This window comes from Oncorhynchus gorbuscha, linkage group LG07 (genome assembly GCF_021184085.1).
Source record: "Oncorhynchus gorbuscha isolate QuinsamMale2020 ecotype Even-year linkage group LG07, OgorEven_v1.0, whole genome shotgun sequence".
In the NCBI taxonomy this organism is placed as follows: domain Eukaryota; kingdom Metazoa; phylum Chordata; class Actinopteri; order Salmoniformes; family Salmonidae; genus Oncorhynchus; species Oncorhynchus gorbuscha.
Genome location: NC_060179.1, coordinates 79,563,136 through 79,580,985, shown reverse-complemented (window position 1 = coordinate 79,580,985; position 17,850 = coordinate 79,563,136). Strand labels below are relative to the sequence as shown.

Below are 17,850 nucleotides of genomic sequence, written 5' to 3'. Positions count from 1 at the left end.
TGGGGGGTGACAAGGCTTTCCCTTGGTGGAATTGGGGGTAGACAAGGCTTTCCCTTGGTGGAATTGGGGGGTAGACAAGGCTTTCCCTTGGTGGAATTGGGGGGTAGACAAGGCTTTCCCTTGGTGGAATTGGGGGGGGACAAGGCTTTCCCTTGGTGGAATTGGGGGGATTGACAAGGCTTTCCCTTGGTGGAATTGGGGATTGACAAGGGGTGGAATTGGGGGGGGTTGACAAGGCTTTCCCTTGGTGGAATTGGGGGGGGTAGACAAGGCTTTCCCTTAGTGGAATTGGGGGGGGTAGACAAGGCTTTCCCTTGGTGGAATTGGGGGGGTAGACAAGGCTTTCCCTTGGGGAATTGGGGGGTAGACAAGGCTTTCCCTTGGTGGAATTGGTGGGGTAGACAAGGCTTTCCCTTGGTGGAATTGGGGGGTAGACAAGGCTTTCCCTTGGTGGAATTGGGGGGGTGACAAGGCTTTCCCTTGGTGGAATTGGGGGGTAGACAAGGCTTTCCCTTGGTGGGTAGACAAGGCTTTCTCTTGGTGGAATTGGGGGGTAGACAAGGCTTTCCCTTGGTGGAATTTGGGGGGTAGACAAGGCTTTCCCTTGGTGCAGGAGGAGAGGGGAATGTTGTGGTGGGTTAGAGAGAGGAGGGGTGAGGGTTAAATAGAGGGGAGGGGTGAGGGTTAGAGTGACTGGTGAGGAGGGCGGATGAGGGATTGCTGAGGTGCCTGGCAGTCAGTAAGTCTTATTGCAGCATCAGCAAGCCGAGTCTGTGTCTGTCTGTCTGTCCCTTCTCACACTGTCGAAATCAATTTCGTAACTGTTCCCCCTTCGGAACTGTGGAACAAAGAGAAGGAGAAGCTTCCAGGTATCTACAGTATATAGGCACTCAGAGAAACAACAGTGGAGCAACACAACCACAGCCAAAAAACACTTGGCCAATCAACAGGCATTTAGTTTGGCCAATTTTGGCGCAGGGTCCCATGTTGCTGCCTCCGTCTGAACATTCCTTTCATCCATTCATGATGAGTATTTGAATATCATAGTATTTCATACAGTTAAGATAACCCTTTCCCCAGATATATAAAAGGAGAATACTGTAAAATGCTAATTTCATGTCTTCAATCTCATTTCTCTGATATGCTACAACAAATGAACTGACAGCCTTTTCACATTCAACGTTTACTGCAGACCAGACTTCAAATAGCATAGAAAACACCTGCTATATAGACCCAGGTCTAGTGTACTGTAGCCTAAATACATGGACACAGAGCACGGTGTGGGCAGCAGAGCAGAAGGGATAGTAGCAATACTATGGGGGAGGGTAAGTAGCTTGGAGGGGAGTGTTCAAGCCCTTTTTTTGGGGGGGTGGGGGGGGCTTTTCCCCGAAATCAAATGTACAATAGCCTAAATGAAACGTAACGATAAAAAGCAAAGAGCAACAAATATGTTTCAAAGTAATAAGATAAAACACAGACGAAAAATAGGAACGGCCCCCTCGGAACGGTATAAGGTGATTCCCATTGGTCCAACATGGGTTGAGGTGGACCGACATTGGGTTTTTGGGCAAATCAACCTTTCTGTCCCACATGATGTCACATAATCATGATAATATCATAGCTAGGTCTCGTCATCAAATAAATAAATACATCAAAATCAGGGGGAAAAATGGAGACACACCAAAAATAAACCATTAAAATGATATGGCAATTAACAACAACTAAAAACTGATATGTCCTCGTTTGTAGTTCGATAGTTTATGTTGGAGCTCCTATCAGGGGAACACTGGTTAAGGACATTATTGTAGTGTCTGCAAGTCCATGAAATCATATCCAATCTATCTAGTCTGGTGCTACCCGGCCAAACCTTATCAATTCAGTATCACAACAGAGTATTTTTTATCTATAGAGAAAAAAATAAGTGTGCCTTACCTCTTCGGAAAACGTTGCTCATACTGTTCAAGTCCTTGCTGCCGAGACAAAGAAAAAACAAACACTTTTCAGTCATCGGCACTTTTGTGTCACACTAGAAAGTTGATAATACATGACACTAGTACTGCTTGACTGGCAATCCAAAACTGTATCAATCCAAAACTGTATCAATCCAAAACTGTATCAATCCAAAACTGTATCAATCCAAAACTGTATCAATCCAAAACTGTATCAATCCAAAACTGTATCAATCCAAAACTGTATCAATCCAAAACTGTATCAATCCAAAACTGTATCAATCCAAAACTGTATCAATCCAAAACTGTAGCAATCCAAAACTGTAGCAATCCAAAACTGTATCAAGCAATCCAAAACTGTATCAATCCAAAACTGTATCAATCCAAAACTGTATCAATCCAAAATCAATGTATCAATCCAAAACTGTATCAATCCAAAACTGTATCATTCCAAAACTGTATCAATCCAAAACTATCAATCCAAAACTGTCCAAAATAGCAATCCAAAACTGTATCATTCAAAACAAAACTGTATCATTCCAAAACTGTATCAATCCAAAACTGTATCAATTTAATTGCTGGAGATATTGTCAGTAGTAGTGTGATCGTATCTGGCTTTGATTCAGCTTCAGAGTGTTTAATAGTCACATGTACAGGGTTGCAGGTGTGATTGCAGGGTACAGTGTTTAATAGTCACATGTACAGGGTTGCAGGTGTGATTGCAGGGTACAGTGTTTAATAGTCACATATACAGGGTTGCAGGTGTGATTGCAGGGTACAGTGTTTAATAGTCACATGTACAGGGTTGCAGGTGTGATTACTGTATATTACTGTATATGTATATATTGTACTCAATACCATTTACTGTATCTTGCCTACGCCGTTCTGTACCATCACTCATTCATAGATCTTTATGTACATATTCTTTATCCCTTTACACTTGTGTGTGCGTGTGTGTATATAAGGTAGTAGTTTTGGAATTGTTAGCCAGATTACTTGTTGGTTATTACTGCATTGTCGGAACTAAAAGCACAAGCATTTCGCTACCCTCGCATTAACATCTGCTAACCACGTGTATGTGACAAATAACATTTGATTTGATTTGATTGCAGGGTACCGTGTTCAAAAGTCACATGTACAGGGTTGCAGGTGTGATTGCAGGGTACAGGGTAAATCGTAGGTGCCGAGCTCCAAACATGCAGGATTTATTTTTAAATATTTTTTTCCTTTCATGTAACCTTTATTTAACTAGGCAGTTAAGAACAAATTCTTAATTACAAGGATGGCCTGTGGGGGACAGGGTCTGGGATTATAAATAAACAAATTATTACATAAAAATATCTCGACATGAGACACACATCTACATAAAAATAGACCTAAGAAACAAGACCATAAGATGACAACAACATGGTAGCAACACAACATGCCAACAACATGGTAGCAAAACAGGGTACAAACATTATTGGGCGCAGACAACATCAAACAGCCAAAAGGTAGAGAGCCACAATATTGTGATCACTGCATCCAATGGGTACGGATGCAGCTTTAGAACTAAGTTCTACAGTATTAGTTAACAGGAGATCAATACATGTGGATGATCTTGTTATTGTAATGTTTGTAAACACACTGGTAGGTTGATTAATAACCTGAACCAGGTTACAGGCACGAGTTACAGTGAGAACCTTTCTCTTGAGCGGACAGCTTGATGAAAACCAGTCATCAACCATGGTAGGAGGGGGGTTGTAACTATTACACTCAAGCTAGCTACATAGTTGTCTTTGCTGTCTTCGTATCCAAGATAATGTAGTTTAGAGGTGTAGTCTTAGAGTGATTATCTTAATTCACCGAGGTTAAGCCAGCTATTTGTCGTCCTTAACGTAGGAGACACTGCTAGCTAGCGAACAGCTAGCCAACGTCTACTGAATAGAACTTCCACTCAAGGTCGCATTCCGCTTCGCTCCACAGGTAGTATCACATTTTTCATTTCATTTCATTACAGCACAACGGTTTGATTTGTTTGATCGCTAGTCAGCTAGCTACATAAATGTCTGTGTATCAAAGATAATTGTGTAGTCTAGAGCGATTTTAGGGGCCAGCATTGTCGTTCTTAGCAGTCAACGTAATCAACACTGCTAGCTAGCCAGCTAGGTAGCAGACTAAATGACGACTTGATTAGTGTAGTGAGCCACTGCCAGCTAGCCTACAAAGTCAACAACGCAGCCACTGCCAGCTAGCCTACTTCAGCAGTACTGTATCATTTTAATCATTTTAGTCAATAAGATTCTTGGTAAGCTTAACTTTTTGAACATTTGAGACATGTAGTCACTTGTCATTCCAATCTCCTTGCATTAGCGTAGACCTGTCAACTATGTGTCTGTCTATCCCTGTTCTCTCCTCTCTGCACAGACCATACAAACGCTCCACACCGCGTGGCCACTGCCACCTAATCTGGTGGTCCCAGCGCACGACCCACGTGGAGTTCCAGGTCTCCGGTAGCCACTGGAACTGCCGATCTGCAGCCAACAAGGCAGAGTTCATCTCAGCCTATGCCTCCCTCCAGTCCTCGACTTCTTGGCACTGACAGAAACATGGATCACCACAGATAACACTGCTACTCCTATACGTGTTCTCGCACACCCCGAGAGCTTGTGGTCAGCGGGGTGGTGGCATCGGGATCCTTATCTCTCCCAAGTGGTCATTCTCTCTTTCTCCCCTTAATCTGTCTATCGCCTCCTTTGAATTTCATGCTGTCACAGTTACCAGCCCTTTCAAGAGCCCTCCAAAAATTCATCAATGAGCTTGATGCCTTGATAAGCTCCTTTCCTGAGGACGGCTCACCTCTCACAGTTCTGGGCGACTTTAACCTCCCCACGTCTACCTTTGAATCATTCCTCTCTGCCTCCTTTCCACTCCTCTCCTCTTTTGACCTCACCCTCTCACCTTCCCTCCCTACTCACAAGGCAGGCAATACGCTCGACCTCATCTTTACGATGCTGTTTTTCCACTAACCTCATTGCAACTCCCCTCCAAGTCTCCGACCACTACCTTGTATCCTTTTCCCTCTCGCTCTCATCCAACACTTCCCACACTGCCCCTACTCGGATGGTATCGCGCCGTCCCAACCTTCGTTCTCTCTCCCCCGCTACTCTCTCCTCTTCCATCCTATCATCTCTTCCTCTGCTCAAACCTTCTCCAACCTAATTCTGCCTCCTCAACCCTCCTCTCCTCCCTTTCTGCATCCTTTGACTTCTATGTCCCCTATCTTCCAAGACTCATTGCGAGCTCACAGAACAGGGCTTCTCGCCTCCCTGCGGACCTGGCATCCTTTCACTCCCTCCTTCTACATTTTCCTCCTCTGTCTCTGCTGCTAAAGCCACTTTCTACCACTCTAAATTCCAAGCATCTGCCTCTAACCCTAGGAAGCTCTTTGCCACCTTCTCCTCCCTCCTGAATCCTCCCCCCTCCTCTCTGCAGATGACTTCGTCAACCATTTTGAAAAGAAGGTGACATCCGATCCTCGTTTGCTAAGTACCGCTGGTTCTGCTCACACTGCCCTACCCTGTGCTCTGACCTCTTTCTCCTCTCTCTCTCCAGATGAAATCTCGCGTCTTGTGACGGCCGGCCGCCCAACAATCGACCCTATCCCCTCCTCTCTTCTCCAGCGGAGACCTTCTTTACCTCACCTCGCTCATCAACTTATCCCTGACCGCTGGCTATGTCCCTTCAGTCTTCAAGAGAGCGAGAGTTGCACCCTTCTGAAAAAACCTACACTCGATCCCTCCAATGTCAACAACTACAGACCAGTATCCCTTCTTTCTTTTCTCTCCAAAACTCTTGAACGTGCCGTCCTTGGTCAGCTCTCCCGCTATCTCTCTCAGAATGACCTTCTTGATCCAAATCAGTCAGGTTTCAAGACTAGTCATTCAACTGAGACTGCTCTTCTCTGTATCACGGAGGCGCTCCGCACTGCTAAAGCTAACTCTCACTCCTCTGCTCTCATCCTCCTAGACCTATCGGCTGCCTTCGATACTGTGAACCATCAGATCCTCCTCTCCACCCTCTAGTTGGGCATCTCCGGCGCGACCCACGCTTGGATTGCGTCTAACAGGTCGCTCCTACCAAATGTCTCCTCACCACGCGCTCTCACCAAAGGCCCTCTCCTATTCTCGCTATACACCAAGTCACTTGGCTCTGTCATATACCTCATGGTCTCTCCTATCAATGCAGACGACACACAATTAATCTTTCCTTTCCCCCTTCTGATGACCAGGTGGCGAATCGCATCTCTGCATGTCTGGCAGACATATCAGTGTGGATGATACATCACCACCTCAAGCTGAACCTGCAAGAGGAGCTGCTCTTCCTCCCGGGGAAGGACTGTTCCATGATCTCGCCATCACGGTTGACAATTCCATTGTGTCCTCCTCCCAAGCGCTAAGAACCTTGGCGTGATCCTGGACAACACCCTGTCGTTCTCAACTAACATCAGGCGGTGGAGTTCCTGTAGGTTCACGCCCTACAACATCCGCAGAGTACGACCCTGCCTCACACAGGAAGCGGCGCAGGTCCTAATCCAGGCACTTGTCATCTCCCGTCTGGATTACACTCGCTGTTGGTTGGGCTCCCTGCCTGTGCCATTAAACCCCTACAACTCATCCAGAACGCCGCAGCCCATCTAGTGTTCAACCTTCCCAAGTTCTCTCACGTCACCCCGCTCCTCCGCTCTCTCCACTGGCTTCCAGTTGAAGCTCGCATCCGCTACAAGACCATGGTGCTTGCCTACGGAGCTGTGAGGGGAACGGCACCTCAGCCTCCAGGCTCTGATCAGGCCCTACACCCAAACAAGGGCACTGCGTTCATCCACCTCTGGCCTGCTCGCCTCCCTACCACTGAGGAAGTACAGTTCCCGCTCAGCCCAGTCAAAACTGTTCGCTGCTCTGGCTCCCCAATGGGGGAACAAACTCCCTCGCGACGCCAGGACAGCGGAGTCAATCACCACCTTCCGGAGACACCTGAAACCCCACCTCTTTAAGGAATACCTAGGATAGGATAAGTAATCCTTCTCACCCCCCCGCCTTTAAGATTTAGATGCACTATTGTAAAGTGACTGTTCCACTGGATGTCATAAGGTGAATGCACCAATTTGTAAGTCGCTCTGGATAAGAGCGTCTGCTAAATGACTTAAATGTAAATGTAAATGACCATTAAGTCTGACTGCTTAGCACTTACAATGCCAAGAGTCAAAAATTCAATCAAATCATCTTTTATTTTTTGTCACATGCGCCGAATACAATCTTACAGTGAAATGCTTACTTACAAGCCCTTAACCAACAATGCAGTTTTATGCCAAGAGTCATGGGTTAGATTCCTGCTGGGGCCACTTCAGAAAAATATATGCACACATGACAATAAGTAGCTTTGGATAAAAGTGTCTGCTAAATAGCAGTTTTATTTATACCTTAATAGAATGTTACTTAAGTAAAAGTCACCCAGTAAAATACTACTTGAGTAAAAGTATAAAGGTATTTGGTTTTAAATATACTTAAGTATCAAAAGTAAATGTATAAATCATTTAAAATTCCTTATATTAAGCAAAGCAGACGACAACATGTTCCTGTATTTAAATGTACTGATAGCCAGGGTCACACTACAACAGTCACACATACATTTACATTTAAGTCATTTAGCAGACGCTCTTATCCAGAGCGACTTACAAATTGGTGCATTCACCTTATGACATCCAGTGGAACATTATTTACAAAAGATGCATGGGTGTTTAGGGAGTCCACCAGGTCAGACGCAGAAGGGACGACCACGTGTTCTCTTGATAAGTGCTTGAATTTGGCTATTTTCCTGTCCTGTTAAGCATTCACAATGTAACAAGTACTTCAGGGAAAGTATACGGACTAAAAAGCAGGAATGTAGTGAAGTAAAAGTACAAGTTCTCAAAAATATAAATAGTATAGTAATGTACAGATACCCCGCCAAAAAAAACACTTAAGTAGTACTTTAAAGTATTTTTACTTAAGTATTTTACACCACTGCTAAATTGCTTATATAATTATCATATGATCAGTCATTGAAGTGTTGACAGTTGCCAAACCAATATGAGCCAGTAGAGGGCGCCAGCTGAACACAGCAGTACAACCATTGAGTGACACAGCTGTATAAAACTAACATAAACGGTCTGTTCAAACTCTACTTTTTTCTATCCCTAGAATAATCTGAAGGGGAAAACAAGACCAAGAAGTTATGTGACAATCTGAGTAATTAGAGACTATTATCATGCCCACATACAGTACCTCTCCACCTCCCGCCTCCTCCTTCCCAAGCCCTGCAAAGGGCTGTGTTAAAAGGGTTCTGGTGTTACATAATGCAGCCCCCGCTCTCGCCTCAGCGACAATGTATGTATGTGTGTGCAGGTCTCCAGTCAGCTGGCCTACTCCCGTTATCAGCTGGCCTACTCCCGTTATCAGCTGGCCTACTCCCGTTATCAGCTGGCCTACTCCCGTTATCAGCTGGCCTACTCCCGTTATCAGCTGGCCTACTCCCGTTATCAGCTGGCCTACTCCCGTTATCAGCTGGCCTACTCCCGTTATCAGCTGGCCTACTCCCGTTATCAGCTGGCCTACTCCCGTTATCAGCTGGCCTACTCCCGTTATCAGCTGGCCTACTCCCGTTATCAGCTGGCCTACTCCCGTTATCAGCTGGCCTACTCCCGTTATCAGCTGGCCTACTCCCGTTATCAGCTGGCCTACTCCCGTTATCAGCTGGCCTACTCCCGTTATCAGCAGTCTACAGTCAGCAGGGCTAGTCCAGTTATCAGCAGTCTCCAGTCACAATCACTTTCCTCAGTACTAGAAGCAGCAGAGCGGCAAGCAGCCTTCTCTAATCTGGGCTCTGTCATCTCTGCGTGGCCCGTCACAAAACACAGACACACACACTCAGAAAAACACCACACATACACACTCAGACAAACACACACACAGTGTGTGAGGCAGAGGGGAACTGATCCCCTGTTTATGTAAGTTAATGGGCCAGAACATTGTGGGAAAGCTGTGTTGAGTGCCAACGGGTGCCTGTCACACTGATGGTTTACTGCACAAGGCACCTAAGTCACTTGTGTTGATTGATTCCTCCTATATACAGTGGGGCAAAAAAGTATTTAGTCAGCCACCAATTGTGCAAGTTCTCCCACTTAAAAAGATGAGGCCTGTCATTTTCATCATAGGTACACATAGGTACACAAAATGAGAAAAAAAAATATCCAGAAAATCACATTGTAGGATTTTTTTTATGAATTTATTTGCAAATTACTTGAATTGCACTTAATTAAATTCTACTTCCTGTCACTGAAACTCTAATTCAAATTCTACATCCTGTGGAGTGTGACCTATTCAATTTGAATTTCAATTCATGAGTTGAATGGGAGTCAATTCTACAATTCTGAGTTGAGCACAATCCTGGTATCTATGTGTGTTTGTTTGTGTGTGTAGTAGTTGTTGTTGTTGTTGACCTGTGAGAAGCCCGGCCCTGCCACGCTATATGGCCGTTGTTGCCGTCTGCTGCTGTGAGCCATGGCTGCGCTCTGCATGCTCTGTGCCAGCAGGCGAGATGACATGCCGTAGTCTGGGGGAGGGACACCTGCCATGTCCTCTCTCTCCAACAGGTTCCCCGTGCTGCTGCTCTTACCATGGTGGAGACTGGTGACAGACACAGTCAGTTAGTTTACACAGGGACTGAAATGAAAACTGTGATTAGCTGCATAGTCAGACAGTGTAAACTGGAGTCATGACGTCGGCCTAGATTCAATACGTATCGCGGAAGATCCGTGCTGCAGCACGACTTGAATTTTAAAAAAGGCAATGTTTCCACATTTACAGACTGCATTCATAATAAACACTGCAAACGTCGGCTCAATCTGAAACTACCGTTACATTTCAAATGCGCCATAACTGGGACCTTCCGCGATATGGATTGGATCTAGCCCATAGTCAACCAGTCACACATTAAGAAAATATAACAACATTTTTAAAAATCCAGAATTGAAAAAAACTGATCTCACACTTTGATAATGAACAAATTATCTTCTGAGAGAGAAAGGAGTAATTCTCTGTCTATTGAATAACAGATAAAGACCTGTTTCCTTACAAATACGGCACACAATAGTGACAAAAAAATGTCAAACGTACTTGTTGACTCGTAGTTTGTTGCTGTCAGTCTCGGGGATGACACGTGTGTAGGAGAAAGGGAACCAGCCACGCCTAATGAGAAAACAGTGGTTCAACAGATGAATTCAGCGAACAGTGGTTCAACAGATGATTCAGCGAACAGTGGTTCAACAGATGATTCAGCGAACAGTGGTTCAACAGATGATTCAGCGAACAGTGGTTCAACAGATGATTCAGCGAACAGTGGTTCAACAGATGATTCAGCGAACAGTGGTTCAACAGATGAATCAGCGAACAGTGGTTCAACAGATGATTCAGCGAACAGTGGTTCAACAGATGAATCAGCGAACAGTGGTTCAACAGATGAATCAGCGAACAGTGGTTCAACAGATGAATCAGCGAACAGTGGTTCAACAGATGAATCAGCGAACAGTGGTTCAACAGATGAATCAGCGAACAGTGGTTCAACAGATGAATCAGCGAACAGTGGTTCAACAGATGAATCAGCGAACAGTGGTTCAACAGATGAATCAGCGAACAGTGATTCAACAGATGATTCAGCGAACAGTGGTTCAACAGATGAATCAGCGAACAGTGATTCAACAGATGATTCAGCGAACAGTGATTCAACAGATGAATCAGCGAACAGTGATTCAACAGATGAATCAGCGAACAGTGATTCAACAGATGAATCAGCGAACAGTGATTCAACAGATGAATCAGCGAACAGTGATTCAACAGATGAATCAGCGAACAGTGATTCAACAGATGAATCAGCGAACAGTGATTCAACAGATGAATCAGCGAACAGTGGTTCAACATTGACAGCAGCACCTAGAGTCGGGATGCTTATGACGTCATATTTAAATGTAAAGATTCACACTAACTATAATAATATATACCATTTAGCACACGCTTTTATCCAAAGCAACTTCAAGTCGTGAATGCATACATTTTCACCTATGGTATATTTCAAGAGTCACGCTCTACCAACGGAGCTACAGAGCGTAACTCATAGTGCTATAGACAAAAGGGGATGGAGTTAGGATACTTACATGTAGTTATTTTCCTTCTCTCCATAGTGCCATCCGTCGCGGGCCTCCGGGACCAACAGGGTGATGACATCTCCTTCAGAGAAGCTGAGCAAGGTGCTGTTGTCCCCCGCTGCATGGGAGAAAACGGCCTGGACACGGGTACGTCCGTTCTTCTCCAGCCCTACAGCCATGGAGCTGGACCGGGGCAGGGTCCGGGTCTCTGGAACTGAGGACATTTTACTCTACTTTTTTTCCCCCAAACAAACAGGGAGTTAATAGCTGGATGTTTCTACATGTTTCTCTACAGTTGTACTGTACCTTACTACTGGACATGAGCTTGACTAGATCTAAAGGACTTATGACCAAATCTAGGGGTTGCCTTTACACTTCAATATTGCTGTACCACAGAACTTCTGCAATGTAGTCCTAGGTCTTTAAGCAGATAACTAAGCCAAACCAGGTCACACAGGGCCTACTGTATATAGTACCTGCTGTGAGTATCTAATGTATTAGTATAATCCAACTCTCCTATGCGACTTTAAATGCTTCCATTATTTTTAAAACCTCTGTCCTTCACCCCAATTTGAGTCTTTGTTTCTCCTTTTAAATCACCGTCCTCTCCCTCCCTCTTACTCCCACGTGCTCTGCTTTCATCGAGACCACAGCTCTCTAAGTGCCAGGTTATACACTGATAGAAGAGAGAGATATTTAATTGTAGATATGAAGAAAAGAGCCGATAGAGGGAACAAGAACAACACCCACTGCACAGCATTCAGCTCCTTCACAGAGCTGGAGTCAATGGCACGTTCTTAAAAAAAAAGGTCACAACCAAGCCATTCACAAACTACTGTTCGTAATTCCAATCCTGGTCACTCTAAGAGACAAGGTCTCTGTGACGGAGGTAGCATTCATAAAGCACACGAGTGATGTATTCTGTAATATTCTTACTTGACTGCCTATATAGCGGAATACCATTGATCCCCCATAATACATTGGTCTTCACAGTTGTGCTCCATTGCCGATTTCTTTTGTACTGCAAATGTTAATCGATGTGTTACAGTGTAGCTACTGTACATATGATTATGTTGCCCAACTTTTGAGGGCCTCAAGATGCCCCGCCACTATCCTGGTTCTCCTTACCCATGGTGGTGTTGCTCTTGGCTGGGGCGTTCTTACGGACAGGCAGGGTGTTGGAGTAGACCTCACTGCCCTGTCTGTGGGGCTGGGAAAGGTGCTGGGCCTGGGAGGAGGCCTGAGCCTGCTGGGTCTGAGCTTGGGCCTGAGCTTGGGCCTGAGCATGGGACTGAGCCTGGGCCTGAGCCTGGGCCTGGGCCTGAGCCTGAGCCTGAGCCTGGGTCTGAGCCTGGGCCTGGGCCTGAGCCTGGGCCATCTTCCCTTCCATCCAGTGTTGGTAGTCCTCCCCTCCTCCCCCTCCTGCTCCTCCGTGGGCCCCTGTCGTTCCATTCATCATGGGCATCCCTCCATCCACTCCTCCTGGTCCCATTATACGCTGTAGGGAGGAAGGAAGGAAGGAAAGCATGTGCTGATGTGTTAGTTAACATACTCATTAGGCACCATTCTTCCATCACAGCAAAGCATTACATAATCTGAATCTCTTCACTACTAACGGGAGGGAGATTATGCTGTTGGAAATGGGCCAGGTTGTGTTGATTAAAGGTAGACTCAGCGATATGATGTAGAAAGTAAATCAGCAAAGTGGGTCAAATTTCTGCAACAACTAAGAGCATTAAAGCACGACGCTCAACCACTCTGCTGTTTTGGTCCCGTGGCTACCACATTGTAAAAGTGCGAAGCGGAACCCATGCACATACTGTGTGACTGTGTGAGAGCAAGTTGTGCATCTCGTAAAATTTGCAATATCTGCTGTGTTGCCCGTGACAACATCATTTAGCTTCCTATAAGAGATCAATCAACTATAACGGAACAACTAAGCAGCACCACAGCCACAAAACATCCCAACCGCCAGTCTTGAATGTGAATGGACCCAAGTTGTTTGTTGTTGAAAGACACTTTTCAAAATACACATCATCACAAAACAGAATGATAAAGGACAGCCAGAGATGCTGTGGGATCTGTGGGGAAAATCCTGTCCACTTTCAATGTGTTTCTGTGGGATCTGTGTGAAGGTCCCATCCACTTCAATGTGTTTCTGTGGGATCTGTGTGAAGGTCCCATCCACTACAATGTGTTTCTGTGGGATCTGTGTGAAGGTCCCATCCACTACAATGTGTTTCTGTGGGATCTGTGTGAAGGTCCCATCCACTTCAATGTGTTTCTGTGGGATCTGTGTGAAGGTCCCATCCACTACAATGTGTTTCTGTGGGATCTGTGTGAAGATCCCATCCACTTCAATGTGTTTCTGTGGGATCTGTGTGAAGGTCCCATCCACTTCAATGTGTTTCTGTGGGATCTGTGTGAAGGTCCCATCCACTTCAATGTGTTTCTGTGGGATCTGTGTGAAGGTCCCATCCACTTCAATGTGTTTCTGTGGGATCTGTGTGAAGGTCCCATCCACTTCAATGTGTTTCTGTGGGATCTGTGTGAAGGTCCCATCCACTTCAATGTGTTTCTGTGGGATCTGTGTGAAGGTCCCATCCACTTCAATGTGTTTCTGTGGGATCTGTGTGAAGGTCCCATCCACTTCAATGTGTTTCTGTGGGATCTGTGTGAAGGTCCCATCCACTACAATGTGTTTCTGTGGGATCTGTGTGAAGGTCCCATCCACTACAATGTGTTTGTGGGATCTGTGTGAAGGTCCCATCCACTTCAATGTGTTTCTGTGGGATCTGTGGGTGTGAAGGTCCTGTGGGATCTGTGTGAAGGTCCCACAACAATGGGATCTGTGTGAAGGTCCCATCCACTTCAATGTGTTTCTGTGGGATCTGTGTGAAGGTCCCATCCACAACAATGTTACTGTGGGATCTGTGTGAAGGTCCCATCCACTCAATGTGTTGCTGTGGGAAGGTCCCATCCACTACAATGTGTTTCTGTGGGATCTGTGTGAAGGTCCCATCCACTACAATGTGTTTCTGTGGGATCTGTGTGAAGGTCCCATCCACTTCAATGTGTTTCTGTGGGATCTGTGTGAAGGTCCCATCCACTTCAATGTGTTTCTTCTCTGAGAATGAAACACAATAAGAATAATCTGCTCTTCCTTCCTCCCCTTAAGGCAGCCTTATTTTTTCTTATTTTTTCCCCCACTAAATTGGTCTTTTGACCAATCAGATCAGCTCTGAAAACAATCTGATGTGAAAAGATCTGATGTTGGTCAAAATACCAATTAGTGAAAGAAAAATATCAGAATCTGGCTGACTGTGTAAACACAGCCTTAGAGGCTTCCTGAAAGATGGTACTGCAATTCACACGCACGAACGCAGGCGCACGCACCCACGAACGCAGGCGCACGCACCCACGCACGCAGGCGCACGCACCCACGCGCACCCACGCACGCAGGCGCGCGCACCCACACACACGCAGGCGGACGCAGGCGCGCGCACACGGACGCAGGCGCGCGCACACGGACGCAGGCGCACGCAGGCGCGCGCGCACGCAGACGCAGGCGCGCGCAGGCGGACGCAGGCGCGCGCACGCGCAGGCGGACGCAGGCGCACGCGCGCAGGCGGACGCGCTCACACGGACGCAGGCGGACGCGCGCACACGGACGCAGGCGGACGCGCGCACACGGACGCAGGCGGACGCGCGCACACGGACGCAGGCGGACGCGCGCACACGGACGCAGGCGGACGCGCGCACACGGACGCAGGCGGACGCGCGCACACGGACGCAGGCGGACGCGCGCACACGGACGCAGGCGGACGCGCGCACACGGACGCAGGCGGACGCGCGCACACGGACGCAGGCGGACGCGCGCACACGGACGCAGGCGGACGCGCGCACACGGACGCAGGCGGACGCGCGCACACGGACGCAGGCGGACGCGCGCACACGGACGCAGGCGCGCACACGGACGCAGGCGCGCACACGGACGCAGGCGCGCACACGGACGCAGGCGCGCACACACACGCAGTCGCAGGCGCGCACACACACGCAGTCGCAGGCGCGCACACACACGCAGTCGCAGGCGCGCACACACACGCAGTCGCAGGCGCGCACACACACGCAGTCGCAGGCGCGCACACACACGCAGTCGCAGGCGCGCACACACACGCAGTCGCAGGCGCGCACACACACGAACGCACACACACACGAACGCACACACACACGAACGCACACACACACACGAACGCACACACACACGAACGCACACACACACACGAACGCACACACACACACGAACGCACACACACACACGAACGCACACACACACGAACGCACACACACACGAACGCACACACACACGAACACACGAACACAGGAACACACGAACACAGGCACAGGCACACACACGAACGCAGGCACACACACGAACGCAGGCACACACACGAACGCAGGCACACACACGAACGCAGGCACACACACACGAACGCAGGCACACACACACGAACGCAGGCACACACACACACTGTACACACACACACACTGTACACACACACACACTGTACACACACACACACTGTACACACACACACACTGTACACACACCACGAACAACAACACAGCAGAGTGGAAGCAGGGTGTGAAACAATCAACATCCCAACAGACCCAAGTAATCTGTTTCTGTTCCTTCCTAAAGGCATTTCCAATTAGCATGCAGCACTAATGACTTAATTTGCATCAACAAGTGTGTGTGTGTGTGTGTGTGTGTGTGTGTGTGTGTGTGTGTGGGGCATCAGGGAGAGTTCTGAGGGGTTCTGTGTTCTAAAGGAGAGGCTCCAAGAGATTCCATAATGGAATCCCAACATCCTGGGGCATCGCTAGGCAACCCTGGGGCATTGCTAGGCAACAGACTAGCTGGTGGTGTTAATTAAGGAACGTCGTTAGAGCAGCAGCCCACAAACCTGCTGCGGGCCTCAACACTCAACAGTACTCCCTCAAACACCGAGGCAACACACCGATACAGAGGCTCATACTGAGAAACGCCGGCACTCATACACACACAGCGCTTCAAAGCTCCATAATCAAAAACACAATTAGTGATGATAAACAACGATTGATGCCTGCAGCACACAATTAACTGAATGTTTCTCCATTAGGGCTGACAAACCATAGCAGCTCTATAGCTAACTATTGGGTCATATTGTAGTAATATGTGTACTATCATACTACTATCATAGTACTAACACAGTGGTGTAAAATAGTTATGTAAAAATACTTTGTACTTTACTATTTATATTTTTGACAACTTTTACTTCACTACATTCCAAAACAAAATCATGTACATTTACTCCATACATTTTTCCTGGCACTCAAAAGTCCTCATTACATTTTGACAGGACAATGCTCCAATTCAAGAGAAAATCCCTGGTCTCACTACTGTCTCTGATCTGGTGGATTGTTGAAGCCCTGGCTAGCTGTAAATAAAATACAATTTTAATTAAAATTGTGCCATCTGGGTTTCCTTAATATATGGCATTTTAAATTATTTACACTTTTATTTGAGCAATTCCATTTATTTTGATACACAAGTATATTTTACTCTGGTAGCATTATACTGGGTGACTTTCACTTTTACTTGAGTCATTTGAGTACTTGTTCCAATACAGCGCCAACACAGCAATATTATAGTAATACCACCAGTACTGGTAACCCACCTGTTGGCCCATGAGGGCAGCCAGCTCGGGGGGTACAGGCAGGGGTTTGGCCCCGGGAATGGGGTCAGAGATGAGCAGGTTTCCCTTTGAACCATGGTGGGTGTGGGAGACTGATCCCAGGGAACCCCCTGTAGAGGTCATCTGCTGAGCCAGGAGCATGGCACGGTCAGGCAGCTTGGTAGGGTCAGCACACGCCTGCTGCCATGCCGGGATCTTCTGGGCTAGCAGGTCCTTACCCTGGAGAAGACAGGTAAATAAACACAAAGGGAGAAGGTGTTCCTTTGAATCTGGTCAAACGTTAGAAGTGTATCTACATATAAGGAGATATTCTAGGAGAGTATAAGGTTATAACGTCCAGGAGAAACTGTTGAACAAATCTGTATACTGTGAAAAGGTTCACTGCTTGAGAAAATAACTACATTAGATGAGGTAGTTGAGTCAGCCTAGGTGGGAGAGTGTGGGCTCCTGGAAAGCAAGTGTCAGTGTGTGGGATCTCCAGCTCAAGTATCAAATCAGAGAGAGAGCGAGAATAGCTGACCTCTGTGACTGACCCAAAATTAAGGAAAGCTGTGACTGTGTACAGACTCAGTGAGCATAGCCTTGCTATTGAGAGAGGTCACAGTAGGCAGACCTGGCTCTCAAGAGAACACAGACTATGTGCACACTACCCACAAAATGAGGTGGAAACTGAGCTGCACTTCCTAACCTCCTGCCAAATATATGGCCATATTAGAGACACATATTCCCCTCAGATTACACAGACCCACGCAGAATTCCAAAACAAATCCAACCTTTATAAACTCCCAAATCTATTGGGTGAAATACCACAGTGTGCCATCACAGCAGCAAGATTTGTGACCTGTTGCCACAAGAAAAGTCAACCAGTGAAGAACAAACACCATTGTAAATACAACCCATATTTATTTTTCCATTTATACTTTATTTGCACATCGTTACAATGCTG

At 46.8% G+C, this 17,850-nt stretch overlaps 1 protein-coding gene across 4 annotated transcripts in view; it reads right to left on the bottom strand.

Annotated features, from left to right (window-relative positions):
* Nucleotides 1–17,850, bottom strand: part of LOC124040407 (brain-specific angiogenesis inhibitor 1-associated protein 2-like) — a 143,811-nt gene that overhangs the window by 17,138 nt on the left and 108,823 nt on the right. For 3 of the 4 annotated variants that reach the window (XM_046357566.1, XM_046357568.1, XM_046357569.1), the window contains 7 exons: nucleotides 16,887–17,123; nucleotides 12,295–12,664; nucleotides 11,176–11,380; nucleotides 10,142–10,213; nucleotides 9,466–9,652; nucleotides 1,933–1,970; nucleotides 614–838 (listed from right to left, as the gene is read on the bottom strand). In XM_046357566.1, the coding sequence (XP_046213522.1) occupies nucleotides 796–838; nucleotides 1,933–1,970; nucleotides 9,466–9,652; nucleotides 10,142–10,213; nucleotides 11,176–11,380; nucleotides 12,295–12,664; nucleotides 16,887–17,123 (1,152 nt within the window). In that variant the 3' untranslated portion in view covers nucleotides 614–795. Of the gene's footprint in view, nucleotides 1–613; nucleotides 839–1,932; nucleotides 1,971–9,465; nucleotides 9,653–10,141; nucleotides 10,214–11,175; nucleotides 11,381–12,294; nucleotides 12,665–16,886; nucleotides 17,124–17,850 lie in introns of those variants that run through there. The other variant, XM_046357567.1, reaches the window with a different exon arrangement.